The sequence below is a fragment of the Falco cherrug genome, chromosome 4 (genome assembly GCF_023634085.1).
Source record: "Falco cherrug isolate bFalChe1 chromosome 4, bFalChe1.pri, whole genome shotgun sequence".
NCBI classification, from domain to species: domain Eukaryota; kingdom Metazoa; phylum Chordata; class Aves; order Falconiformes; family Falconidae; genus Falco; species Falco cherrug.
In genome coordinates this window covers 43,309,930-43,337,453 of record NC_073700.1, presented here as the reverse complement: position 1 = coordinate 43,337,453, position 27,524 = coordinate 43,309,930, and the positions used below count along the sequence as shown (strand labels likewise).

The 27,524-nt window shown below is 40.8% G+C and overlaps 1 protein-coding gene across 6 annotated transcripts in view; it reads left to right on the top strand.

The window, feature by feature from the left end:
- The window catches only part of LOC106631497 (uncharacterized), a 98,376-nt gene that overhangs the window by 68,593 nt on the left and 2,259 nt on the right, over positions 1–27,524 (top strand). For 3 of the 6 annotated variants that reach the window (XM_055706609.1, XM_027812863.2, XM_027812867.2), the window contains 24 exons: positions 608–815; positions 2,017–2,183; positions 3,626–3,738; positions 4,807–4,888; positions 5,501–5,638; positions 6,375–6,537; positions 8,279–8,400; positions 9,536–9,676; positions 10,617–10,730; positions 11,128–11,256; positions 11,787–11,948; positions 13,079–13,240; positions 14,322–14,487; positions 15,784–15,968; positions 16,584–16,676; positions 17,523–17,727; positions 18,626–18,813; positions 19,503–19,600; positions 20,007–20,191; positions 21,231–21,433; positions 21,906–22,095; positions 23,260–23,369; positions 25,943–26,062; positions 26,466–26,605. In XM_055706609.1, coding sequence (XP_055562584.1) covers positions 608–815; positions 2,017–2,183; positions 3,626–3,738; positions 4,807–4,888; positions 5,501–5,638; positions 6,375–6,537; positions 8,279–8,400; positions 9,536–9,676; positions 10,617–10,730; positions 11,128–11,256; positions 11,787–11,948; positions 13,079–13,240; positions 14,322–14,487; positions 15,784–15,968; positions 16,584–16,676; positions 17,523–17,727; positions 18,626–18,813; positions 19,503–19,600; positions 20,007–20,191; positions 21,231–21,433; positions 21,906–22,095; positions 23,260–23,369; positions 25,943–26,062; positions 26,466–26,605 — 3,584 coding nt within the window. Of the gene's footprint in view, positions 1–607; positions 816–2,016; positions 2,184–3,625; positions 3,739–4,806; positions 4,889–5,500; positions 5,639–6,374; positions 6,538–8,278; positions 8,401–9,535; positions 9,677–10,616; positions 10,731–11,127; positions 11,257–11,786; positions 11,949–13,078; positions 13,241–14,321; positions 14,488–15,783; positions 15,969–16,583; positions 16,677–17,522; positions 17,728–18,542; positions 18,814–19,502; positions 19,601–20,006; positions 20,192–21,230; positions 21,434–21,905; positions 22,096–23,259; positions 23,370–25,942; positions 26,063–26,465; positions 26,606–27,524 lie in introns of those variants that run through there. The other 3 variants (XM_027812865.2, XM_027812866.2, XR_003562270.2) reach the window with 3 other exon arrangements.

Below are 27,524 nucleotides of genomic sequence, written 5' to 3'. Positions count from 1 at the left end.
GTATAGGATGGAAGCTGAGATTTTCTGATACTTAAAAATTATGGATGGCTAAAACCTGAACTACTGAAATAGATTTCTTTTTGACTTCTTTCTGAATCAGGTTATTCCATTCTGATCAGTGTTAGTACAGTGTGTATTGTTGCTACTGTAACTCTGCAGAATAGTTTCAGCACATTGCATCAGGAATTGGACTGTTACTCCTATGTTATTTAATGGGAATTTTATACTTAGACAGGTATTTCTTGAAGTGCTGTTTTCAGGGAAGTATTGGAGTACCTACTATCTGGTAAATATCAGCAGGACACATGGATCAAGGATTCTTTATACAAAGGGAGTCATGCTTTTGTGGGATAAAAGAGAACCTAATGAGAATATGACATAAATCAGTGAGGCTGGCATGGTTTGAAATTCATTCTACTGAATGGACTTCCTACTAGAAAGTCATAGATGATTAATGAAAGGCTAAGATTTTTTTGTTAATGGATAGATTTTTGACATAAGTATAGACAAGAGAGGATTTTCTTTCACTTCCATTTGTCGTCTGTTTCAAAATGAAATAGTATTTCAATGTTGTTTCAAAAACTCATATTTACATGTCATTTTTTAGATAGATGTGTTTTTTCAAGGGAGAAACACTACTCAAGAAAGATACGTGCACATTGCAGCTGGAGAAACATCAATCACATACATAATAAACTCCTATTATGTTGGTCACCAAGTGGATATCTTCTGCCAAAGTGTACATAGTAGCGAGACACTACAGGCATCTGGCTACCCTAAGGCAATCAACTTGATTCTCAGTTTACAGAAATCAGGTAGGTACCTGCCATTCCTTGCAGGTTTCTTGTTGTATACTAGCTCTTTGAGGATGTTTCAACTATTCCTTCAACAGCTACAAACTGACTGAGAATTGCTGGTAGTACCTAAAAAGGGGCTTTTTCTTGTATGTAAGTAAAATTGTTGTACTTAAACTGCATCTGTTATTAGTTGCATTACGTCTGTGTTTTTAATTCCAGGAAGGATCTCATGTGGTACAATACCTGGTAAAACAGGTGATCCCCAAAATACTTAGCTGTGTAAAATAAAATTCCAATATCATGCGAAAAACCTTGTTACAGAGCACAAAAAATGTGAATTCCAGTGTAGTTTAAAGTGGGCTTTGAAAATAATTCTAAATAGTTTTTGTTGTTTGAACAGTGGAGGGGAGACAGACCCATCTTGGAATAAGCCAGGCTAGCACCAAAACTTGCCCAGACATAAATCCTGTCTGCATAGCCCTCAATTGCTGATTTACATTGTGGTCAAGTACCTTCAGTGCCCACGTGGGAGTGTATTTGTGTTGAAAAAAACACCCTAACAACTGTGAGAACACCAAAGAGTAGGAATTACTGAGGTTAGCAGGTGACAGGGCAACAGGTGGCTTTCAGGACAGCTGCTGGAGTGGCCACTGTATGATTGCATGCGTGTCTGTGATTTTGTCTTTGTAAAAAGTTCTGGGGTTTCACATCTCTCATCTCATTTTTCTCTCTTAGCAGTCTGTATTTTCTTTTTCAAATAAGAAAGTTGGTAGGAAAGCAGGGGAAAGGTCCTCAAATTGTGCTGTTGGAGGTTGGAGCCATGTTGTCTGCTGTAGCTGGAACTGAAAGAGTCACTACAGGTCAAATCAGCTCAGAGCTCTTCTCTAGAGGTGTCTAATACCTGCCAAGGGCTACGGCTGGCTGGATCAGCTAGTCAGCTCTAGCTGCAAAAACACATTACTATTGGGAACTGACTTGTCACTTTAATGCTTGTACATGGGTGCACAAGCTCTGTTAACTCAAGACTTTGTCTGCTCAAGGACATCCAAGAAACTCTGCACTCCAACCACAGGCCGAAGCTCTTGTCATCCTGAATGGATGACTTTGTCATGACGAATGTCTTAACCCAGTAGCTGGCTGGATTGATTTTATGCAGGCAGTACTGAAATTCCTTGAAAACGAGTCCCTGAAAATGGCACTGTTTGTCCTTGCTATTTAGGAAACAAAGCCAAAACTATCTGTGAAATCCAGTATGATGGCAAAGATGCAACTGTAACTATAGATGTTGATACAGACTTTCAACTCAATGGTATATTTGAATTCGTGGCAGAGGTGAAGCATTCAATATCATTTCTCCATCGTCTGGGACTTCCGTTCTTTCTAAAGGTAATAAACCATAGATCTTTTGTTGTGCTTTGCTTAGAGCTGTCATCTGAGTTACACTAACATGAATCCAGAGCATTTCCAGTGGCCTGAGTGACATTACTCCAGGTTTATACCAGTGCAGATGAGAGGTGACTTGGCCCAGTTTATCTGAATCCCTGTTTAACTTCAGTACATAGCTAACGGCCTGTTTCCAAGGAAACTCAGCAGGTATCTGAAATCCCGGATTTCAGGATTAATTATTTCAAGACGGCACTCATTAACTGTCGCTTCCTAAGCTGATATGGCTTACTGAAGTGGAAAGGACTTCTGGTATAAAACAGCTGTCCTTCATACCCAGAGAATTCTTTGGCTTGGTTAAACCATTTCTAGCATAGATACCTGTAATGTTTCAGAGTTGAATAAACAGAAACAGATTTGTATTCCAAACTACTTGACAGCAACACGAAGGCTGTTCATCCCAGGAGAAAGAAATATTAAGTGAAATGTCTTCTTCCATTTTGGAGGGAAGTATATGGAACACCGTATCATCTGTCACTTTTTCTTCAAATAAGAGGGTATGTAGCTAGGATACAAGATTAAAGGTAGACTTCTCTGAAAAGAAACACTGTATCAATATTAAACCTGCATATTAAGTGTCAGTGTTTCAAGGGAATATTTTATGCCAACGTTTTATTAAAAGGTATTAGATAGATCCTCTGCTTCTTCCCTCTTAATATTTAGTGGAATGTCTTTTATCCTCTAAACGTTTGAGTGAAAAAATGAAAACCAGAGATGGTAATTCTTTATTCATGTATGAGCTATGAGTGTCATCATATGACTTCAGAAATTATCGTTCCCACAGACTTTGGCAAACACAAATATGTGTTGATCTTTAAGTGTGGGAGATGGTGCTGATCTTCCCCAGAGGGATTCTTTAGCTGTTTCAGGATAAAGCTGTAGACAAGCTAGCAGCTGTGGGAGGAAGAAAATACCCTAGAGTAAAAGATCTGTAGAGCTCCATCTGTTTCATAAATAAATAAAAAAAAAAAAAAAAAAAGGAAAGGCAGTTTCTTTACAGTATATGAAAAAGAAGAGTGGGGGAGACATAAACAAGAGCCAGTGGCTCTAGACTTAAACCAGATAAGGGTACATTGAAAGTAAGACTAATACTTGTCAATAATGCAAATGAGTAGCTATGGAAACATATTCACAGAAAAAAAGGAAAACATCTCTTGATGCGTTTGGTTTAGGTCTAGAAAGCCTGTCTGGAAGATAAACTTTGATCAAGGTAACAGTTTTAAGTCATTCAAGACTTAAAATGTCAAGTCAAGACTTAAAAAAGTTTTTAGTCAGTCAAGACGTTAAAAGAACCCTTAATGTCTTGACTGACACAGTGCTCAGTTTAGGTGAAGTGCTGGGTAGAAGCTATGGCATGTGATTTGCTTATTTTTTCCCCCTCACAGATGACAATTCAAGAAGTCCTGACTGAAAATAAAATTGAAGGAGCTCTGAGGCTGACCTGTGAACAAAACACAAACTTCTCCATTACCATCAGAAGGAAGAAAGACCAGCAAGGGTAAATTTTGAGCAGTGTAAGAATGTCATTAGGCCACTGTGATTCCATGGAAAAAAAGCCATTGTTTGAGCCACCCAGGCGCTGGTGGAATGTAACAAATCTGTGATAAAGTGAAGTCACACCAAATAGTCTGTATACCTGAAGAAGTTTATGGAGGGCTGCAGAGAGATTCCCCACCTCACAGCCTGGTCCATGCTTGTCTTTCTGCCTGCCTCCACAGCACTGAAGCAGCAGACAGTGAAATAGTGCAGAAAATTCTAGGTCTGAGCCAGACAAGTACTTAAAAATACAGCTTAACTTGACCTAACTGTTTAAATCGTATTAAATTGTTTTGGCACAGTTGAACCTTGCGAAATTACAGTTTCACTCAGTTTTCTAAGCTGGTATTGGTGTGGCTGTATCTGCTGTGCTAATTTTCTCTATTTTTGTCTGGCTTCTGAAAATTTTCAAAGTTCTTTAAAAAAATGAAGAATGAATAGAATAATTCTTTACTTCAAAAGTGTCTGATAATCAGTGCCTAAACAGAAATATTTGGTATAGCATATAAACAAAACTGTAGGCTTTTGAGGGTGTTTACAAGGTGTAATATTTTTGCCTTGGGGTATATCAGAGATTTCTTAATTTCTAGCAAAAGACCTTTACACTGAAAAGCCTTGTAAGTTCTGTTAAACTCTCTAATCATGGTGAATTCTAAGTCTGGAAACCACGACAGCACTTGCAAAGTCAGATTCCAAAATACCTATCTGATTTTTTAAATGCTAATGCATTTACTATGGCTAGTAAATTGCTAGCTAAAGTAATTTCTGATCCAGCGGGCTAAATTCTGTCCCTGGGGTTAGTACACAGATTTTTCACCAAGGTCAGAGATAGCGCCACTCTTTGGTTTCCTTTACCTTTGTATGATTGCATCAAAAAATGTCAGTGGGTTAAGCATTCAGTGGAAGGTACTGCGATTTGTAACTACAAAGCTGTTGGCAGACTCGAAGATCACTCAGATGAGCTTGTGCTGTCAGCAAGAGTGGACTTTGTGAAATACTGTTGAACAAAAAGTACATTTCTTCTCTTTAGTGAAGACTTGACTATAAAAGCACTCCAGACTCATCCCTTCTTTCTACAGTACTTCCCCAGTGCAGCAGAACTGTCTTCTAAGGTAACTATCTGCAAGTTATCAGTCACATACATCACTACAAATTAGACTTGTCTAATATTTTAGGAGTCAAGCTGTGTTATTTCTAGTACTAGTATCTCTGACCTTGTTCTTGTTGTTGTTGAGGATGTTCCTGTTTTCAAAGATGCTAACAATCTCTAACAAAACCTACCAGAGAGCATTCATTCCATTTGACTCTGCTTCCATCTGTCTGCATTTGTTATGACTTGTGGTAGACTGCCCTCGGGAACTGTTTTGGTTCTTCTGGTTACTAAGAAAAAGAGACTGGGCAGAAAGCAGTTCTGGTTATTGGCTCTTAGCAGTGCAGAAATACACAACAGCAGGATAAGAAAGGAAGATGAATGGGGTTAATTTTCAGTCAAATGCAGCAGTCACTCCTGCTCACATAAAAAGTAATTCATTATGCATGTTAGGCAGTTTATGCTATTTTGTAGCTGTGCCTTCTCCAACGTGAACATACAGAAAAACCAGATCTCTTTTAGGTCCTGAGGACCATAATGTAACATACTGTGCAAAGAATGCCAGTGCAATATTTATTTTCTCTTTCTCTGTTCTCTTTCTCTGTTCTCTCTCTTTCAATGGGAACTTGAAAAGGTAAATTATGATATGAGTGAAGCAAAAGGCAAACTCTACCTCAGGATGGAAAAAAAGGATTTCAATGTTACAGCTAAACTAACTTTCACTGGAACCAGCTACACGAATGTCATTGAAATAACACAGACAATGTCCCAGGTTGGTATCATCAACAGATGGCAGAAGGCAAGCTGTGACTGCCCTCTTCCTAGGGTATGGCATCCAGGATGCTGGCTGCCCAACAGTGAAGGTCAAATACAGCTCCAGGGGCTGTGAGGTGGTTTGCCCTTGATTCCTCCAGCAGCATGAGCAAACGTTCAACTGTAGATTATTTGGTATGTGGTCCAATGGTAGAACTGTTGTTTGATTTTTATATTTGTTTGCTCCTATAGATGGAGCAAATATTTAGCAAGTAAGAAAAATAATATATTACAAACTGACCAATTGCTAATTTTTATTATGCAGGTACCACACATTTCTTTTTCTAAATAAGGAAAAAAAGATGTCACAGACAGATATTATTGTTTGTGCTACCTGTTGGACTTACAGTGTAATAGTGGGGTTCTTGACGTTGCAAGAATCACACAGTGAGATAGAAGAGATAGAAAAGAAAAATATATACTAAGCAAAGACTATTGTAAAGGGGATACTCAGTCGTTGGTGTATGTTCCATTATGTGAGAAGATGCCTTACTGTAGAAATGAAATAAAGTAGATACGAGTAGCTGCTTATGCAGAAGCAGTGGGCTTTAGGGTATCATTGTGCTAGAGCTTTTATAAACACGTTCCTAAAGCTGTATTCCACGGGACTTTACAGTATCAAAATTACACACTACACTTAAGTTCTCTGAAAAGTTAAAAACCTGGGATTTACTATTTTTCTCTTTTATTTTTAGTTTAAAATTCTTCCAAGGCAGCTTGTGTTCATGACGGTTTACCAAAAAGGCAACAGAACACGTATGCTGAGGCACATTGCTCTGTGGGATGGCAAGGAGATCAAGGTAACAGGCATTTACACCGGACTTTTCCCAAAGTTGCCTGGAGGTCATGATGTTCAGGGTAGGTTTCTCGAGTCTCTTGCCAGTGTTGATAGCAAACTATAAACCAAACTAAACTACGATAATCTGATTTCAAAATGCATATTCAAATGGTTTCAATCCAGGCCTTTTAAGATCTTATTTGCTTTGAAATCATTATAAGTCTGGCTGTTAGAAATGTCCACTTCAGAACGCGATTTCTGCTTTGTTATGGTTATGGAAAGTGCCGGGGAAAAGTTTGGCCAGAATGAAAAGTCATCAACAAATTAAGATTTCTATTGTTATTTTACAACAGAATTCAGAATTGTTCTGGATTAAATTAAGCATTTGGTTTTATTTTTATATTTGCTTTTGAATATTTGAAAAATACTTGAAAAGCAAAGGAAACCTAGGAACTAGTTTTGGACTAGATGGTATTTGTAAACAGAAGAGAGTTAAAAGAATTGCAGCTACTTTCATTCTAGCCAAGGCACCACATACTTAGCTGGGCGGTGGCAGGCTGGGGTTCACGTCTGCATTTGGTTTCATTCAGAGCAGATTCAAGTGAGAAATGCCAATGTTTAGGGCTCTCCCTCTCTTCTTCCTGATGGTTCTGTTTTGAATAAAACAGTTCCATAGTTCTCTGCCAGAAATGTTTCCTTTTTTCACAAACGCTAACAACTTTTGTGGGAGGGGGGGGGAGAATAGATGTGGTATGAGCAGTAGTATACTCTGCAGTGTAGGTTGGGGTCTTGGTTCTGTAATTTTATGACTTAAGGATCCAGTTGGAAAGTACTGGAAAGGAAACACATATATTTCCTTCCAGGAGAAGTCAGGCTGCTGAGGAGGGGCTTTATAGGATCTGTAGTCTTACTACACTGTGAGTTGTCACATGTGTCAGGTGTACACCTGGACTTGCTAGCCAGAAATGGTCCCAGCTCGGCAACTGCACGTGTAGCTTGAGGAGGATATGGCCTCAAATACGCAGTAACGAGTGGTCACTTGCTGTGGAGGGGGTGCCTAAATGCAAATCTCTGGCGGCTGAGAGAAGGGTTTTCAGGTGGCCACGTCTCAGGTTTGTCCTTCAGTCACTGCACAGGAGGTAACATTTGTTGTGAATGTTGCCCAAGTATCCCTTTGATTTTGTAGAGTAAACACATTTCACTTTAAGTTTGGTTTTGTTTATTTTTAAGTTTTCTTCTTCTTTTGTACATTTTCGTCCCTCCTGGGTATAATTTTATTTTTTGTTATTTTATTGTCACCCATTTCTGAGGCTTGTTTCAGAAGCTGTAAATGCTGCTACTCTCCTGCACTGGGTGCTGTAGGGAGCACTGGTCACACTGGCCGCTACCTTGAGGTGCGGAACGGTTACGTTGGGGCTATGTTACCTGAAAAGAGAGAAAATAACTTGTTTGAGAGTTGTACGCTGTGCCTCTTACAGTGTAAGGTTATCAGTAATAAAGATTACTTTCCTGGCTGCTCTTGCTGGAAGTTGCTTTGGGTGTAGGTATCAATCTTTTGATTATTGCAGGTAATTACTGTTTTGCTGGTAACTAGAGGAATCCTGTTTTCCCTTACATCATTCGGCAGAGATGGGCACGCTGCAGTCATTGTGGCTGTTGGGCAGGTGCACGTGTGTGTATGAGCAAAGGCCTTGTCTTCCCTGGGAAACAACTGTTGCTCTTCTGCCTGTGGGAGAGTGTGTCCTGTGCCTTTTCCTTTATCAGAAAATGAACAGTCATGATTTGTGGTGTGGAAGATTTACTTGCTTTTTTCCCTTGTAGTGGAACTTTTCCATCCTCTGTCCATCCCTTTCCCATGGCATGCCAGGGTCAACTTATATGTGAAACATTCAGCACGCAGTCACCGGGATGATCTTAGTGTCATTTGGAACGAGAAGGACCAGGTACAGCAGCCCAGAGCAAACAAATTTCAGGAGAATTACAAGCATATCAAGTGGGAGTTTTCTGGGGCTGTGTTTTGTTTTGTTTTGTTTATTTGTTTGCTTAAAAAAAAAAACAAAACGCATTTAGCAAGCCAGGGAATTCAAGTAGGAGGCAAACTATCCTCCTTCTTGGATGTACAAAGGGCTATGACTATGAAAGATGAGCAGCAGATATTCTTGTTGGAAGCATTTTCAGGCCATGCCATTTTTTTTGTTTGCAGTAACCCAACAGCTTGCTGCATAACCAAAGGCAATGCAATGCCTGTGGTTCAAGGCCCTGGACAAAGGCCATTCCCAGCACTCTCCAAGTCTCTAGGACAGCTTTTGAGCATAGATGGAAAGAACGGCACAAATGTCATGTTTAAAGCAGCTTAGGGAGAAATGTAAAATCTAAGCCAAATGAGTAAATCTGAGCATTAGTGTGAGGTTGCAAAGAACGAAGAACCTACCAGTTGCATGGAGATATGCTGTGTTTACCCTCAGAGAAGTGTGACACACACCTGTGCTTAGCATTTTCAGCATTACTGATTTAATTGAAGCTCTTTGCATTTCATTCTTTGGTTCTCCTCTTTATTAGTGAGAATGACAACTTTGGCACAGTTTTTTATTTTCTTAAAGTAAGTCAGCATTATTTTTAAAAAATATAAATAGTAAAAAAACCCCAGAACTAGGAGAACTTTGGTTAAGTTGATTTACAAATGTGGTTAAAATGACTTGCAACTATGCTGTCTTTATATGTGTCTGAAATGCAGCACCTTGGCTGAGTATTACGTTATTTTCTGAATAAAGGAAAGATAAAAGACAATATTTAGAAGATGTTACCATACAGAAACATAAATGTGCCTCCCAAAAGAATTAGAATTTCTTTTAAAAGTGCTAAAATTCCAAAATATACTTTAGAAGTTATATAGAATGTATTTTTGTACTATTGTTTAAATTACCACAGCTATTTAAATGCCACCATGTAAATTCCCACACACACAATTAATCTGGGGAGAAGGTACAGGGAAATCTTATTTGGTGTATGTTTGAGGTCAGTATGTTGAGAGCTGTTTTATTTCACAAGTTCCTTTTACATCTTGTTGATACGGATCAGATATCAGTGTCATCTTCTCTGAAGTTTGGAAGAAACCGTACGAACTACAGAGCCAGTGTTGCCCACCCATTTAATTACACTCTGAAACAACTGGAGGTCCATTCCCTGTCAGAAAGAAGAGGCAGAAAGTACAACCAGCAGGTGAGATCATGAGAAAAGGCTGCAAAATACAAAGCTGTAATACTATATTTCATCTCAAAGCATTGCAGAACCAGGTATAGTCCGGAAAACTGTAAAGAGCACCAAGTGCTGTTCTCTCCTTGTGCTCAAACCACCAGCATAGTTTCCTTTGCTAAAGCATAACTGTTGCTAGCTGACAGTATCTGTCTTGCAATTTTAGCGCTGATGCATTTTGGATGCTAAGAAGCCAGAAGCGTGCAAGAGCCAGCCTAGCAAGGAAAATGAGGCAAATTTTGTCCACGAACTAATAAATAAACTCTCTGTATATGCAATTGCAACACAAGTGTGAAAATGTGTGAAACTAGAAAGTATATGAGGGGGGGAAAAAAGAGGGAGAACTCCACAAATTGTCCTTCAAGATCAAAGACTACAGAGTATTTTCTGTCTGAAAATGTACTGCATGGCAAGGACACTCTGGTGGCTGAGGCTGAAGACCTTCTGCTCAATAATAAGCTGTGCAAACTGTGTGGTATTCCGTTTGTTCGCCTGGAGTTCTTGGTACTCATAGTGGTGCCACAGAGCGCTCTCTGGGTGTTTTCGCAAAATAGTCAATATGTCTCAAGTGTCATATTCAGAGGAATAAATTCTCTGGCAGTGTCATTGGTCCACTGGTGTCATTAATTGCTCTGCATGATAGACCCAGTGGAGATTCCAGAGAAGCTAACAGAAAGCCGTCTGCTGCCTCTGTTGTAGAAGTGCATTTTCCCCTGTATGTTAGTGTAAGGCCCTGAGCTTCCAGGCCACGTGGAGCTCAATGAAGTTCTAATTGTTCTGTCGCAGTTTTAATTGTGTGTGCTTCTTTTTTTCTCTGCTGGGTGGAGATCATTCTTCTAGATCACCCTGCAGACTCTTCTGCTCGTTCTAACCTTACTTCACTGGACAAATCCTTCTCTGGTTTCAGCTGCAGCTCACAGGGAATGGTGGGCAGCCTGCTGATATCCAACTGACCCTGGAGGATAAATCAAAGGTGAACATCACTGCCTGGGGTGGCTGTATGACACTCTCTTCAGGTCAGGTATGAGTCTTTGAGTCTAAGGAGGGATGGGTGTAGCTAGATTTCTGGTTTCAGGTCTCACAGAACCAATTTTTTCTGCACTCACCATAGGAAAAGCTTTTACTTGTAGTCAACCTTTTCAGGTCTCAGAGGAAGAAGAATAAAGCCTCTGAAGGGTTCTGTTTCATGTAGCCAGATACGTTTGCATTTGGGATGCAGCTTTCCCTCCGGACAGAATTGTCAACTCCTTAGGTTTCTTGGTAGAGACTGAAGCGGTCTTTTATGGACATAGACCATTCAGGGCTTCTCACAGGGGTGTATTTTTGCCCAGAAAGCTGACTCCTCAAGTATATATTGAACACATTGTTTAGAAAATTACTAATATGTATGTCTTAATTATTTTTTTCCCTTCTTCCAGCTTCGGAGAGTATTAAGTATGGGAAACCTGCATGCATGTGGGTCTCTAGAGCAAAGATCAGCATTGTTTAATGAATATCTAGATCTGAACTGGGATGACAAAAAATTCAAACACAATTTAACTTATGAGGTAAGAGAAGGCAGTTGTATCCATTAACCCACCATTTTAATGGAAACTGTTCTTAACAGGGATATTTAATGGAGATATTTACTTTTTGTACCTAATTTTGAGTGGATTTTCAGAAATCTACTTCTGTAGAGTACCTTCTTCTGTTAAATACCATTATTTTATTTTACCTTTTACATATTACTCTGCGTAGGAAGAAATCTAAATGTAGCATAATTAAGAAAAAACAAGTTCTTATGAACTAGAGGCCTCACTTGTGCCCTAAATATGCAATACTCTTTAATTAATTCTGTAGGATGGGGACCGGTAACTGTGCTGATAAGCCAAAACATTGTCAAGTTTGTTACTTTTTTTTTTTTTTTTTGTCGTTGTTACATTTTAGTGGAAATGTTATGTTAAACCCCTGAAGCTACTACTATAAAAAAAAGCCAGCATGGGGACAGGATGCAGTTGAGAGCTGGGATGAGTGGGCACAGAGAAGTGTCTAAGAATCTGTTGTCATGTTTTAACTTTGTTTTCTTGGTTCATTGCAGAGAAATCAGTTCTTGTATCCTGATAAATTTCAGTTAGAAGCTATTCTGGAAAATATTTTCCTGACCTCATGCACCAAACAGAAGATTCTAGGTAAAATAGAAACAAACTACTCATCTTGCCTGGACTATGATATGAGCTTTGAGTTCTGTGACCTTCCAAATGTAAGTCTCACATAAACCTATTGACCCTACTTCACTCTAAATGTAATTACTGGTTTGGAGACACAGTTTTCCTCAGCCGCAGCTTTTCACCAGAATTGACTTCTATAACTAAATGAACCGTGAATAAACAGTGTCTTTTGATGGGCTGAGGCAGAAAGGTTGTGTTTGCCTATGGACTATAATCTATAGGTTGTGTTGCGGTTCTAAACATTGTCACTTTCTCCATGTTCTTTCTTTCCTGTTCCTCTCTCAAAGATCTTTTAATTGCATGTTTCTGGATATGAAAACAGGCTCATGAGTAATCAAAAAGGAAACTAGAGAGGAATAAAAGTGCTTTTCTTGCCCTGTAAGTTAAAGCTTACTGTTTTTTACAGCTGCTCTGCTGGTAGTGATAGATTTTTGAACCTCAGTGTAACCTTATAGTTGTCACTTGTTTTTATATTACACATACAAACCGAAGACCAATCTATGATCTTCATTAGATGCACATTGGGCCCAGAGTTGCCTATAGATACTCACAACAAACACAAACCTTTGAACTTGCAATAAATGTGGTCTCTTTCCAGTTCCCAGTGGCTAAGATGCATCTCAGTTGGTTTCCTTGTTTACTGTCAGAGCAGGTCACGCACTGTAAGCAATGGGAAACCGCAACCAAATTTTGATGCCCGTAAAAACCTTTTGAAAACTAAGGTGTGTTAGAGCCTGTTAATAATGCAAAAAAATGCATATACATGTCACTTCAAAACCAGGTGCCTCCTGAATTCTTTTGGATTGTTTTCTTCAAAGGCATGCATTGAAATGCCAAGCTAGAGTAGCTGAGAAGCAGCTAATAAGACCAAAAAAAAGGACTTGTAATTAAATATAGTTACATTCCAGCTGTTTGTCTTGTCTTAGGCTGTAAACACTAAACATGCTTTTGTTACACCACAGAAACTGAAGACGTAATAAAGCAAGACGGTGCTGTGAGAAGGAGGATGTGCAGGATGTGCTGGTTTCTGGAATTATAGTTTTGTTCATCACTTCATTGTGTAACTTGGGAATGCTAACATTGTACAGCCTCTTTGCTACCCTGTGCAGAGCCCATTTCTTTGGAACAGTTAACCTTTAAAAACTTTTTTGTTCATACTTAGGTAGTTTTCTCTGGAAAACACCAGCTCAACAAAGATGACATCATTTTGCAGTCAGAGGGCAGATTCCACTTTGCTGATCATGGGAGAGATGAGGCGTTGATTGGAGTATCCTTAAAAAATCGGAGTACAGCCGATGGGAAGAACTATTCTTTCGAAGTTGCAGTGAGTTTTTACTTATAGTGGCACTGGGGTCTGGGTTTTGGTTTTCAAAGGGCTAATGCCATCTACCGTCCAAACTGATCAGGTGCAGCCAGTGACTTTTAAAACAGCAGGCAACATAAAAAATACTCCCGTTTTTTTAAAATGTATTTTTAAAGGAGCAGTTACGCAATGTACATGCAGTATGATCAGGAGAGAAAGGAATGCACCAACATTAGTTATCTGCAGGGCTCAGTGAAAAATATAGTGTTTATCAGCTAGAGTGTATAAAAGCTTTAAGAGGCCGTGTGTGTTATAGCTCGCCTTCTTCAGCATGACTGGTCTGTTTGGTGAAACATGGGGTTTTGCACCATAACAAAAAAGAAAAAAAAGAAGAGAGACACAAAAAAAAGTAATTTGCCAGGAAATAGAACTGGCCTTAAGAAAGACACAGAACAGCTAATATGATGCTCATTCTGATGCAAATTTCTTCCTTTTTCTCTCCCCCTCGATTTTGTATTTACTCTTAATTTTCTGTGGAATTAATAAGGTGGAAAAGCTGATGGTGGCAATAGTGGAGGCAGTAAATTAGTGTGGTTGGCACCATCCAAACCCTTCATGAGAAGGAATATGGGTTATCAGTCATAATTAACTGAGACAATAGGCCACCCCTTAACAAAATTATCATGATTTAATGAGTAACAGGCTAAAAGAAAATACTAAATTATTTTTCCCTCTTTCTTTAGAAAGAAGGGAGATGAATTATCAGCTGCTCTATTTGGCCTTTCTCTCTTCTTTTTTTTTGGAATAAGTGGCACAGATGAGAGCCTCACAGGGAACTGAGTGTGAGAGTATGCCTCTTTCTTCCTACCATTAACATTCTGTCCAGGAGCCTTGTGCTATCCAGCCCTTCAGCTCTTGAGCCAATCATCCTGATGCTTGTGCCTCTCAAAAGTGTAACTCCTGTGTAGTGCACAGGCATTGGAAAACATTTCCCTCACCACTCACCCTTCTGTGGGAAATGCTGGTATTTGAGTATCATCTCTGAACATTCTTTAATTCTATGTGGTGGCTCTGAATAAATCTTCTTCCTTTATGGCTGCAGTTAAGAGCCTTTGAAGATATTCAGCTAGACCTGACAGGAACTGCTTCTTCCTCATCCGTTCAGAGCCAGATCCTGGTGGAGGGGATTATTGATCAGAAAGAGAAAGTTAAAGTAGCTGCTTCCAAAGGAAAGGAGTGTTTTCAGTACTACATGGGGTATTTGAAAGGTACGTACCTTCACGGATGATGTTCTTAGTCATGTAATTTAGTTTTAGGGTAGTCCTGCAAGGAGCAGGGAGTTTTGGACTTGATGATCCTTACGGGTCCCTTCCAACCTGAGATACTCTAATTCTATGATTCACAGCTGTCACTGGCACGAAGAGGCAGGAAGAAAGGCTGTGTCTCTCTAGTGCCAAGCTAGCTCAGTTTCATGGCGATCCAAGCTATGATCTTTCAGATAACGAAAAGCTGATGCTTAAAACTTGCTATACAAAGGTCAGCGTTAGAGACATTTGTGTGATTACTGGCCAGGGAAGGATTATAATAGATGGTGATCAAAGATAGGATTAATTTCATCTTGGTTTAGCCATCTTAAAGTTGTGTGCCTCATTTAAGATAAACATTACATTCCAATTTAAATGAAGGGAAAGAGAAAGGCTACTCCAGAGGATGACTCTACCCCACACAGAAACAGGTGTGAAATCATCCTCTGCAGGTGGTTCTCAGCAGCAGTCAATTCTGACTGACAACAGAGAGGGAACAGGGCTGTTGGCTTAGACTGTACCTAGATTTAGGGAACTAAACTCAGATGGAATGAGACCTGCTGCAAGTGCTTACTATTGTTACTCACCCACCTTTCAACCTCATTAGATTTGTGTGCGAACCAGGTAGATTTGGTGGTATGACAGTTGTCTCAAACTCATGTTGCTGACAATCCCAGTCCTAGTTTCAGTTATGGATTTGCCATTCCACAGTTCTGCAGTGGAACTTCTCTCAGGTTCATGGCCTCACGTTTAAGTGCTGTGATGTATTTGAGATTAAGACCATTAGTTTGTGAATTACTGAAGTCAGAAGTTTGTAGAAATGATTCAGCTCAGCTCTCAACCCAGATTCTACGTGCACTTAACAACCACTTCAGCCTCTGCTCATCAGTACTTGGGCAGAAAAATTGTGTGTGTGCAGTAGGCGGATAAGTGACTGACTCACTTATGGCCTAAGCAGTTTTGAAGCATCAGCAACAAAGGACAGTGCAAGACTCAAGTAGAAAACAGATTTATAGTAATCCAGCGCTTGCTTTGCAGTAGCAAGTCTGTATCGATAAATCATTCACAAGCCGCTCAGAAGAGAAGCAGCAAACACTAACACTGATCTGATTTTCTGCTGGTTATCTCTTCTTGTTTTTTTCCCCCCAAACACCTAACACACTCAGACACTGATTGATCACCTAAGTAATTAAAAAGCTGGCTTTGAAACAATGTCTGTCAGTGTTCCTGTAAATGAGTTCTCTCGGTTTGTTCTCTAAGGGGATTTGGAAGAAGGAATGGAAGTCAGTGCTTGTACTTACGGGCAACAGATGGCTACTATTAATACCTATCTCAACATCAACGGTGAAAGGCAGGAAAACATGGGACAAATTACTCTAGCAGCTGTTAATGGAAGCTTGAGTTTTCTGGCTCATGGATGCGGGGATCCAGTTCTTAAGGCTGAGGTGAGTCCCTTCAGCGGCAGTTAATTGCTGTGTGATTTTTCCAGAATGTTGTTTAAACAACTTGCCAGTTTGATGGAGCATCTTCCAGGTAGGCTTCAGGTGTGAGCTCTGGTGAAACCACAGGTGAATCAGGTGAAAAGGGGAATTGTGCAATTTTTAAAACTCATAATAACATTATTTTTCACTTTGGTGTGAAAAGATAGCATGGTGAGAATTACAAAGTTCAGCCATACCTAGAAAGCATAGAAAATATGGGACCCTCTTCTAAAAGGGTGTATCCTCTGAAGAAGGTAAGTAAATAGAGAGCAGCAGTAATGTGCCAGGGCTGCTCAGCATATCGGTTATAAAACTAAGACTGGTATTCCTGAATGTGCTTTTACTTCAAATAGGGTTTTGCATACTTTCTGCTTGGAGGAGGGTTTTTGGTTTTTCATCCTTAGATTCTTCTGTTCCCATTTCTAACCATTGAATGATGCAGACGTCATTTCACCTGAGAAATGGGAGGCCACTGTGGATCTTTGCTGGCATTTAGACTAGTACAAACTTGGAGTGGTTTGGACCCAGCACAAGCAATTCTAAATCATCAACTCAAGGTTTTTATTCAACTTCTCACAGTACAAACTTAATGAAATTGGGAGCCTTCTGAAATCCAAACTGATGGAGAAGATGAAGAAGTTTGATGGATATATGTGGAGATTCAGGAGATCAGTAAGTATCTGTACATGATCTATGAAAGCACCATGGAATATCCATGCAGTGTTAATTCAAAATCATTATACTGCATGCAGTTGTTTTGTTTTGCTCAAATATTTAAATGCTTAAGCCTGTGCTAACCTGCCCTTCATACATAGACAAAAAAGCACGTTTCATGGTGCGCTGGTTTTGGCTGGGGTAGTTAATTTTCTTCATAGTAGCTGGTATGGGGCTGTGTTTTGGTCTTGTGCTGGAAACAGTGTTGATAATGCAGAGATGGTTTTGTACCTGCTGAGCACAGGGACTTTTCTGCTCCTCACCTCACCCCACCAGCGAGGAGGCTGTGGGGGGGCACAAGAAGCCGGGAGGGGACACAGCCGGGACAGCTGACCCCAGCTGACCAAAGGGATATCCCATACCATACGATGTCGTGCCCAGCATATAAAGCTGGGGGAAGGAGAAGGGAAAGGGGGGACATTTGGAGTGATGGCATTTGTCTCCAAGTAACTGTCACATGCGATGGAGCCCCGATTTCCTGGAGCTGGCTGAACACCTGCCAGCGGATGGGAAGTGGTGAATGAATTCCTTGCTTTGCTTTGCTTGCATGCACAGCTTTTGCTCTGCCTATTAAACTGCCTTTACCTCAGCCCACGAGTCCTCTCCCCCCTCCCACTAGGGGGACCGGGCGAGCGCTGCGTAGGGCTTAGCCACCAGCTGGGGTTAAACTGCAACACGTAGTAAAGGAAGGGCCTGTATCTGCACCAACACGGAGGAGTTCAGAATTTCCTTGGAATGGAGTCAGAGCTTTGCTTGTGATCACTCTGTATGTTAATTTTATTTTTTTTTTTTGAATGACTGTAGGTGCAGCAAGTTGATTTTCTGTCTGAAGCAGCCAGCTGGCCTTCGATAGCCTTGCAGAAGTTAGCGGGATTCCTCCACAGCATGGGTAGAGCTGCTGCCCAGACGTGGAAGCAAAGTGGAATCAGGCAGATACTGAGAAGCAAGATCCCGCTTTACCTGGATAAAATCCAAGACATTGTCCAGCAAATGCAGAATGAATTGCAAAGTAAGCAAAACCATGCAAAGCAAGGAGAATAAAGACAATGTCAGTGCAGGGCAAAACAAACTTCAATAAAAAGATGCTGAACCACACAAAATTTCTATTTTGATCTAGCAATTAAGTGATGACCTTGGCTCTTAGTTTACACAGTGGGAGCCTTGATACAGTGTCTGAGTAGCCTCAGTGTAACCACCTTTCTAATGAAATCATTGAAGAGGTGCTCTCTGGGACACAGGAGTTGGTTCAATCGGATGAGAACACAGCCCTATTCCCTAAGCAGAAGCATTTCTGCTAACAGTTCCCTGGCAAGCATTTCCCCGCAAAGGGCAGTTCATATCCATCCTTGAGTTTTGAATGCCTATACTAACTGGATTTCACTTGATCTGTTTTTTCCAGTAGCCACTAATTCACTGTTCAGCTGGACTGTGGCCCATATTGAAACCATTGAGAAATGCGGTCAGCTGTAATTAGCTGAGAGAACCTTCAATTCTGGCAAGATTAAAACCTCACTTTGGGCCACTTACCTCTCAACTCTTCCCACTCAAAAGTGGGATTTAGTTGATATACTGTGTTTGAGATTAGTTGTGACCAAACTCTCCTGTTACTCATGGAGCTGTACAGCTTTGATGGTGGCATACTGTGAAGCATTCCTTACATTCTTTTGGAAAGCAGCAGTGTATTTATAAGGGTTATGAGTGGATCAGGGTTATAGCCAAACGCCTCTTTCCATTTGTCAACGCTGCCCCCACACAGCTGTGAAATGTGCCCAACTGCCATGAAAACAAAGCTGCCTTTCCCTGTTTGCTGTGTCCTTCCTTCAGGTGCAGGCTGGAAGCTGTGGGGAGAGAAAGAGAGCCACTTCGTAACATACTAAGGTTTGTTTCATGTGATGTGTTTGCTTCAGAGCCATTATCAACTTTGAAGGATGCCTACTATGATGTCACCTTGAAGCCACTGGATGAAGTTTGGCAAGAGAAGACAGAAGAGTACATGAAGAAAATCCAGGCTTTTATACCCAAGATTGTAAAAGATGCGTGGCTACTGGAACCAATCCAGGTGGCATTAAAGGTTGTGAAAGCAGGCTTGGATATGGTTGGTATAACTCAATTCACCATTTTTAACGGTCTGAAAGACCTACAAATTTAAGTCTCAGCTTGAACTACATATACACAAAAATAGTTTCTATCGTTGTTCGTGGAAATAGCGTGGTTATATTTCCACATAACAAGCTTCTACACAGCTAATTCATGGTTCTCAAAATATTTGTCCTGCTTGGAAAGCAGTAGTTCTCCAGCTAGAGGCTCGGTGGTTTTACTAGGAAATCACAGCAACATAATCTATTGTTCATGTAGCTTTTGCTTTTCTTCCATAGACAGAAGGGTTTGTAATTCCAACAAATAATGTATAAATACATTTGGACTCTTCTAGTTGAAATGAAGAGCATAAAGCATATATCATGACACCAATTTATATTAACAGAGATAACAAAGCTTTGCAAGCTACTGAAGCGCATTAGCTCAGTGAAGTATTGGTATAATATAAGTAATGTTATTTTAGGAAGGATGTATTCCTGTCCATTATTTGTTGCTGCAGTGACTAGTGTCTCTCCTCTGGATACTAACCTCTAAATGACCAGATGCTGTCAGGCAAGTGACAAATGCAAGAGAAACCAAAGTGCGATTTCACCGACTATTGATTTAAAACTCATTATCAAGCACTGTGCGTGCCCTGAAGCCATACTGAAGTCAGTTTTGTAATCTCCTTTTCTGGCTCTCCAACAGACTACACAGCAGATGCTCAGGTGGGCAGAGGCCATGTTTGCTAGAGCTGTGAGCAAGATCCGGAAGCCCTTACTCAACCTTTACAGTTTTTCAGCCAGGTAACTGGTGGGTTTTGCAGGATCCCTGCTGCCGGGGAGCGTTCTGAGCGGTTGTGTGCATAGTTAGTCTTCACATCACTTGCATGCTGAGGGCTGTGGACAACCACCCGACCATTCACATTGGGCACATAGCATCACAGCGTAATGCTCATTTTTGTTGGCTACCAGGACAGGCTGCATTTCAAAAGAAGCCACTCAGCAGCAAACAGAATAGCAATGGCTATGGTAGCTGGCCTTAGATGGCATGGTGTATTGCAGGGCTTAGCCATTGTGTATCTTTGTTTTGCCATTCTAACCAGACTGCAGTTCTTATGAATATTTCACTTCCATGTTTCTAATAATAAAGCAACTGCATTTCTTCAGCTTAGCAGATAAGAGCACACGCTGTTTTGTTTGTATTCTACAGGAACTGTTCGGTGACTGTAAAACTGCCAGTACTTCCTAAAGCAGACCGCTCCCTGGATCTGACAAATATTACTAATTATCTCATTGAAGAAAAGGTAATGAGGCCTCTCCAGGACCTCTACACTATCAACATAGTTGCAGAGTATTATAAATTCAAGCGATGGATGATGGAGAGTCCCTTTGAACGTAAGCCCTTTCAAAGTGCTGCTTTATTTTGTAACTGGGTCTATTTCCACTTAGTTCTAAATTTTACAAATTGTATTTGGGACAGTAGTTTACATAGAGATGGTTCTAATTAATAATTGTCCTATAAACTTCATATATAGTCTTGCAAAACAGTAATTGTATGTATAGTATCTACACTTTGGGTAAAGCTGTAATGCAGTAAACACTCTTTTTAACGTTCGTGCAAATTTTGCAAATCTTTACACTTTCTGCTCTGAGACTAAACATCAGCAAGTGCTATTTATGTGCTTATCTGCATGCTCTTGTGAATTGATACTACGGTTCAGTGCCAGTCATACCTGTTGGCCCCGGGTCTTGCCCTGGAGGCTTTGTCCATACATGGAAACTGGTGATGTTGCTTCTGTTGACTCGAGGAAGAAAAAGCTCAGCCCTACCAAAACGTCAAAGGCAGTATTACCTGAAAAAGCATGGCTAGATGCTAGAAGACTGCATTTACATCCCAGCTGTCCCTTATAGATAATGGCTTTTCCAGAAAGAGCCATTTTTAATGGCTTCCTCCCAGTAAGCAGACACCAAGAGTAGATCCTAGTGACCAAAAAGTGTAAGTGATCTATCGGCAGGGTTTCCTGGACTGCAACTCTGTTTTGATGCTCTGATTGGGCAGGGTAGTTTTTTTGAGCCAGTTAATATTTATGCTGTTCTCTGCATGGGAATGTGGAGGGGTGGGGGTGGGGGCCGGGGGCAGCTTACAGGTATGACTGTCAAGTAGGATGACTAGAAATCAAGATGAGCTTTGAATCCTAATTCATGTTTCTCTAAGTTTTAGGACACTCAGGTGGATCTATAATGAAAAATGGATTATTGGATTGTTTCTGGGGAACTTTTTGTTGCAGAGCAACATTAATTAAAATGTAGTAACAGCTTGAGAAATTATTTTAAGAGTATGCAGCCAGGAGCTGTTTGTGTTGCAGTATGCAAGTAGTAGCACAGCACTTGCTACTCTGTGGAAAACTTACTGATCTGAAATACTGTTCTCCAGATCACGCTATGTTAATGGGAACCAAGCATCTTATGAGTTTTGATGGAAAAATTTACGATTTGGCATCAAAGTGCAGCGTACTTCTTGCCAAGGATTTTGTTCACAATACTTTCACTGTAATACTAAACGAGGAAACTAGTAGCTCAAGATCACTGTATGTGGAGATGAACCAGACTGTGATCAGTATCTACCCAAGACTGAAGGTAGGAGGGAAAAGTCAAACATTCTCCCTTTCTAGACCAGAAATTATATTCAACCAATGACCACCACCACCGCTGCCAACAACAACAAAGTCTTAAAAACATTAATGCACTCAGGTGTAAGTGCTAGAAAGAAACTTTTTAAATCAGGAAATATCTCCCCCAAACAAACCGTTTTAACTCAAGGGCTGCCCCTTTGCTGTCTGGGTACTTAAAACAAGAGAGGCTTGATGAACTTTTCAGTTTTCCTCTTACATGGTGTAAGAGAATGGCAGTGAGAGGTCTGGAAAACAAACAGGGCCCATAGCCTCAGTGTACCTGGGAGGCTTTTTGCTTTCCTGCTCTTTCAGCCCCATTCTTATTCCCTAACTCTGAGCAAAGTTGACCCCATCCCACCTGCAAACCCAGGCTGAGCTCACCCATCGTTGAACTTTCATTGTGACATATTTGAAATTTCATTTTCATTTTAAAACAGCTATCCAAGATATATAACTTCTCCTTTATGGAAGAAAACTGCCAAGTACTGGATCAGTCCCCTGAAAAGAATGCCACTAATCCAATGAGAGAAACCAACATAATAGAAGTGTCTAATCACAAAGGAGTTTCCGTCTCTTGTGACTTTCAGTATGACCTCTGTACTGTCACTCTGGCTGGCTGGCACCATGGTGAGTACCAGCTGTACAGCTTTTGTCAGCTGTTAGCATTTTTATCTCTGAATAATCATCACCTGTAGTACCAGCACACGGGCTGTCTTTCACTTGCTTTTCCCCTCTTCATTTATACACTCCCTGGAAATGGCCCCGGGCGTTCCCAGTTATTGCCAGTACAGCACAGGAGGTGTTGCTCCAGGAAGAAGAGCAAGTGCTTATCTAGGTTACTGTTGTTTCAGTGCAGTAAAGCAAATGGAAATGGAGGGTAGATGTAACGCAGGCAGCCCAACCCCAAACCCTGTGTGAGCACTGCTCTGTAGCAGGTTTTTTTTGTCATACCTGCAGGAGCACAAGAGGGAGGCCTAAAAGCTTCCAGGTTTTTTTGGTATATACTTGGAATACACTCCTGTCCATATGGCCCCACACTATTCTAAAGCTCAGACTCCTGAGACTAGCAGGTCTCAGGTCAGAAGCAAAAACTGCAAGCAAACAAGATGGCAGTGCAGTCTGAAAAAAATCCATAATGGGCACCTGGGCATACTTTCCCTCTTCCACAAGATAGCCGCGCGCCGCTGTATAGAAGAACCAGAGCCCAGAGACAGCTTCTAGAACTCCCCCGTGTCTACTCGTGACAACCGTTCTACTCCAGCGTCCTGGTTTTGGCTGGGATAGAGTTAATATTCTTCTTAGCAGCTGATATTGTGCAGTGTGTTGGATTTAGTATGAGAATGATGTTGGTAACACCTGATGTTTTAGTTGTTGCTCAGTGCTTACTCCAAGTTAAAGATTTTTCACGTTTCCCATGCTCTGCCAGTGAGCAGGTGTTGGGATGGAGCAGGGCCAGGACAGCCCACTCAAACTAGCCAAAGGGCTATTCCATCCCATAGAACGTCATGCTCAGTATATAAACTGAGGGCAGTTGGCTGGGAGGCGTTGATCACTGCTCAGAGACCGGCTGGGCATCAGTCAGTCGGCTTGCATTGTGCATCATTTCTTTCTCCTTTTCATTACAGTTGTAGTTATTATTATAATCTCAACCTGTGGGTTTTACCTTTTTCCAGTTCTCCTCTGCATCCCACGGGGGGTGGGGTGGGGTGGGGGGTGAGTGAGTGAGTGGCTGCATGGTACTTAGCTGCTGGCTGGGGTTAAACCACAACCCGCATTTTGATTTCATTCCAGGTATTTCAGCTGGGCTTTTTGGTACCAATGATAATGAAGCTGGAAATGAATGGACACTTCCTAACCGCTCCTTCGCTGGCAGCGTGCACGAGTTCTCACAGAGCTGGCAGGTAACAAGCTGAAGGGCTTTTCCCTACAGATCACCAGGTGCTGCAGCCAAAGCACAACTTCTAACGTACTGTTTGGGCTCAGATGAACTAAAGCTAGATACTGAGAACAGCAGCATACTCTGTGTAATTCATTTTCCCATCTTTAACCAGGGAAAAAATTGCACATATTTGCTAAAAACCATGCAGGAGTTCCCTGCAGAGAGGTGCTGTGTGTTTTTGGCCTAAGTGGTAAGATAAAATACAGAGGCTGCTTCTATTAGAAGAAACTGATGTTGGAACTAAGTATCTTTGATGTTTTCCTGCTTAGAACACCTCTTTCTGCAACGCAGAGCCACATGGTACTTGGTCTGTGACAAATCCACATGATCATCAGTCAGGCCACAGTTTGTACCAGGAGGTTTTCCCTCTAGGTTTTCTTTAGGGCTGGGTATGCTGAGCCTCTTCAGTTTTGTTCTTCCTGCTTTTCATCTCACCAAGTTATAAGTTATTAACTTGCATGAAATGACTCCCTATAACTATCGTAAATAAATGTTGTGACTCTTTTACACCAGTAATATTATACCTCTTTGCTTCAAAGACTTAATCTTAATGCATGTAATTTATCATCAGCTGAAAATAATCTAAATATGAAACATGCAGGTGTACATAGCCATTTGTGAATGCAACTGACCAAAACCCCCAGCCTTAATGTGCTCTCCAGCCATCTTGACAGAACACTCTAAATCCCTTCATGCCCAATTGTTAGAAGCCATTACCAAAAAAAAGAAAACCAGCATCTTACTACTACTAAGACTTTGAGTCTTCCCTTTATCTTCTCTCACCAGAAGATATCAGAGTTCTGGGCACAGAAATTCCGCTATTTTCAGCTTTATGTCAGTACTTTAAAAAAGGATTGCTTCAAGTATCTTGTACTTTTCCTTGCTGGGAAGATGTATCTAATTTAAGAGTTTGCAGCCTCTGTTTATGTTAATAATAGGGTGGGATCATGACATGACTGACTAGGTATAGTTTTCTTAATTGCTACAAATATTAACTTCTATAATATATCCATAAACATACAACCATTTAATACAAAACTACCCAGAGACACTGACCTAAAAATAATAATGAAAAGCCATACATAACAAACTTACTGTCATAAACGAGCTGGGAAGCCACGTATGTCCTTCTTCAAGTGGCATAATGGCTGTGCTTACACTGTTGATTGGTACACCTTATTTGTAGGCCATGGCATCTTTGCAGAGCTGTATACTGCCAAGAAAAATTTATAGATGAGACTAGCTGAACTCTGTGCTCTTTGCAGTCATATCCCCTTCGAAAAATAGTAGCAAAAAGACCGACTTGCCAATAATGTACTGCTGTCATACATCATTAAAGCGGTGGCCAGAAATACAGATGTGCCAAGTCAGGAGCTCACTCTAAAGTCTTAGGAACCTTTCTAAAGCAGTAGGAGATGATCCAGTGGCAGGAGCTGGTTTAGGCAGTATATTTGGCTGTGCAGATAAAACAGAGCTTGCAAAAATCCTTCCTGGCCAGAAGTTTTAGCACAACTATATGAGATACAGAAAATAGAAAACACGGTTTAAATCTGGCCAGGTATCAAAGCCTGAAATAAAAGGAGTGAGTCACCCTGCATTGCTGGGGTCCCCTCACACTGCACTAACTGGGGACTGGCAGCTCGCTACCAAGGGCTCTGTTACAAGCCCTTGTCATACACTGACCTCACAAATGCCGCCGGTGGGGTTCTAGGGCTAACGAGAGGCTGCTGTACGAAACATGGAAGTTAGTGAGGACACTGCAAATGTCTGCTTCCTGCAGGATGAGCATCACCTGAGAGATTAAACAGGTAGTTAATTTTTCTTAGTAATTAAAATAACTTGAGCTTATACTTGCTTAAAGAACTTCTAAATTCAAAGATTTGCCAGGAAATTACTGATTAAAACCCCACTAAGTTGCTGATCCAATACAGAGTACTAAAACCAGTGTTCAGTCAAAACAAATCCCAAGACACTTTAGCTGATGCTGCTCTTCGCTAGTTCGGCTTTCAAGTGGTGCACTAAGGAACCTTACCTGAACCACGTACAGCAAAAATCCATTCCTATTTTATCGTCCAAAGCCTTGTAATTGTAGGCACCTCCGGTTTGGATTTTTTGGGTTTTTTTAAAGCCTTCTTGTTGTTTGTTACCTATGAATAACCCAGCAAGGATATGAAGATGTTTTTCTCCCAGCAAAAACATCTAGTAAAAGCACAGCTCTGATCCGTCATACATAAAGACAACTAGCCAACAATGTACTGTCAGCAGCCACACGCTAAAATCCTTCAGTGAATAACAAAATCAATAGAAAAAGGAAACAACGTGCATACTTCGTAATATGTATGAGATACACGTTTTTGTTGAGGAACAGTGCAAGGTACTTCTCAACATTAATGAACAATAAATGTTAATCAGAGCAGTGTACTGAGCTGCCTGCGTCTTCCTTCAAACCATCTCACTCTTGGAAACCTGAAGAATTCATGCTACACTAATGTCTAAAAACACAAATGAAAAACTTGCGTGATTGTGTTTTCCCAGGTGAACAAGTGCAGACTGGTGCAGAAGAAAGTGAAGCAGTGTCCAATGACAGCTAAGCAAAAAGTCTGTAAAGTGTTTTTTGAAGAGTCACGTTCACTTCTCAGGAACTGCTTCAAAGTTGTAAGTATAACTTCAGCCACCAAAGGAATATCCACATACCCAAATGTCACACTTCAAAGGACTAAATATAATTCTTGCAAGGCTATAGAACTTCAGTTGTGGATAACTTCAGAAGTAATCTGAACAACAATCCAGACAGAAAAAAAGGTGTTGTATTTCCATAAATATGAATTAAGGTCCTTGACATCCACAAAATAGTGCCATGACTCCTCAGCATACCAGTCTAGAATTTGGAAAAAGAAACCCCTCAGCCTTAGGAAAAGAATAAAAAAGGCAGTGGGGGGAGACACAAATGGAACTTCCTTCTCAGGTTGCCCGCAGGTGTGCTGCCAGGTGGCTGTCGCAGAGGAGGTGTACGCCTGCGCCCTGCGCACCCCTCTAAAAAGTCCTTTCTGTGTTACAGGTGGACCCTGAACCATTCTACAGCATGTGTACACGCGACACCTGTGACTCACACGAGCTGAAGGCTGCCTGCAGTTTAGCAGCAGCTTTTGTTCATTTGTGCAACCGAAACTTTGTCCCTGTGGAAATGCCTCCTCAGTGGTAAGTCTCATGTCTTTTCATCCTCAATATTCTGACTGTATTGCTCCAGTACTTACATGTCTGCTACTCAAGAGCACATGAGGAAATAAAACTAATGAATCTGACCATGGGCATGAGCAAAAAAAGGTCCTATTCCTGGAATTACTCTTCTTGCTCCTTCTCCATCTCACCCTTCCTGCAGAAGGAACACCTGCAGTAGCACACCGTAACCCATCTAATTCATACTTACCCCCGGCCTCCTTATTTCCTCCTCCTTTGCTGTGTAAGAGGCGGCAGAAGGATACTTGCAGAATATGGTGTGATTACTCCTAGGAGTTCCACTTCTCAGATACTATTTTTGTTGCTTTATTTTTTCTCTGAATAATGTGTTTGGTTCATGTTAACAGTAATACATAGTACAGTGACCTATTTTTGTCTCTTCTAATGAAATTTATTTATCTTTAAACTTAACCTAGAATTTCAAGATTATCAATACTTGTATTTTAACGCAGCTGTCATCTGGATGGCTGACTTCTGGGAATCTGTTTAAAAATGCAAAGAAAGCTGAAAAGCCTGAAAAGAGCAGTAGTGCTGGCTTGGAATTTTTGAATTGCAATCCTTGCCCATTTCTGTTGTTACTGTGTGAATTAGTTCTGGATCCTCACATTTTCAGTGAAGGTGCGCACAGTGCATTGCACATTGCTGCAAAGACTAGAGTAGGACACTTACTGCTCTAAAGAGAGACCGGAGTCACTTGTTCTGCTGTGTGGCAAGTGCAGAATTTGGGGAAATAATTGTTCTTGTGTAAAGGAAAAAACACATGGAAGTTCACAACCCCAAAATACTTGCTAGTAATAAAATTTAGTCCCCTTATTTCTTTTCTTGAGAGTTACTGCACAGTTCAGCTGCACAGCTGCCATTTCCAGTATGCGTTACCTTA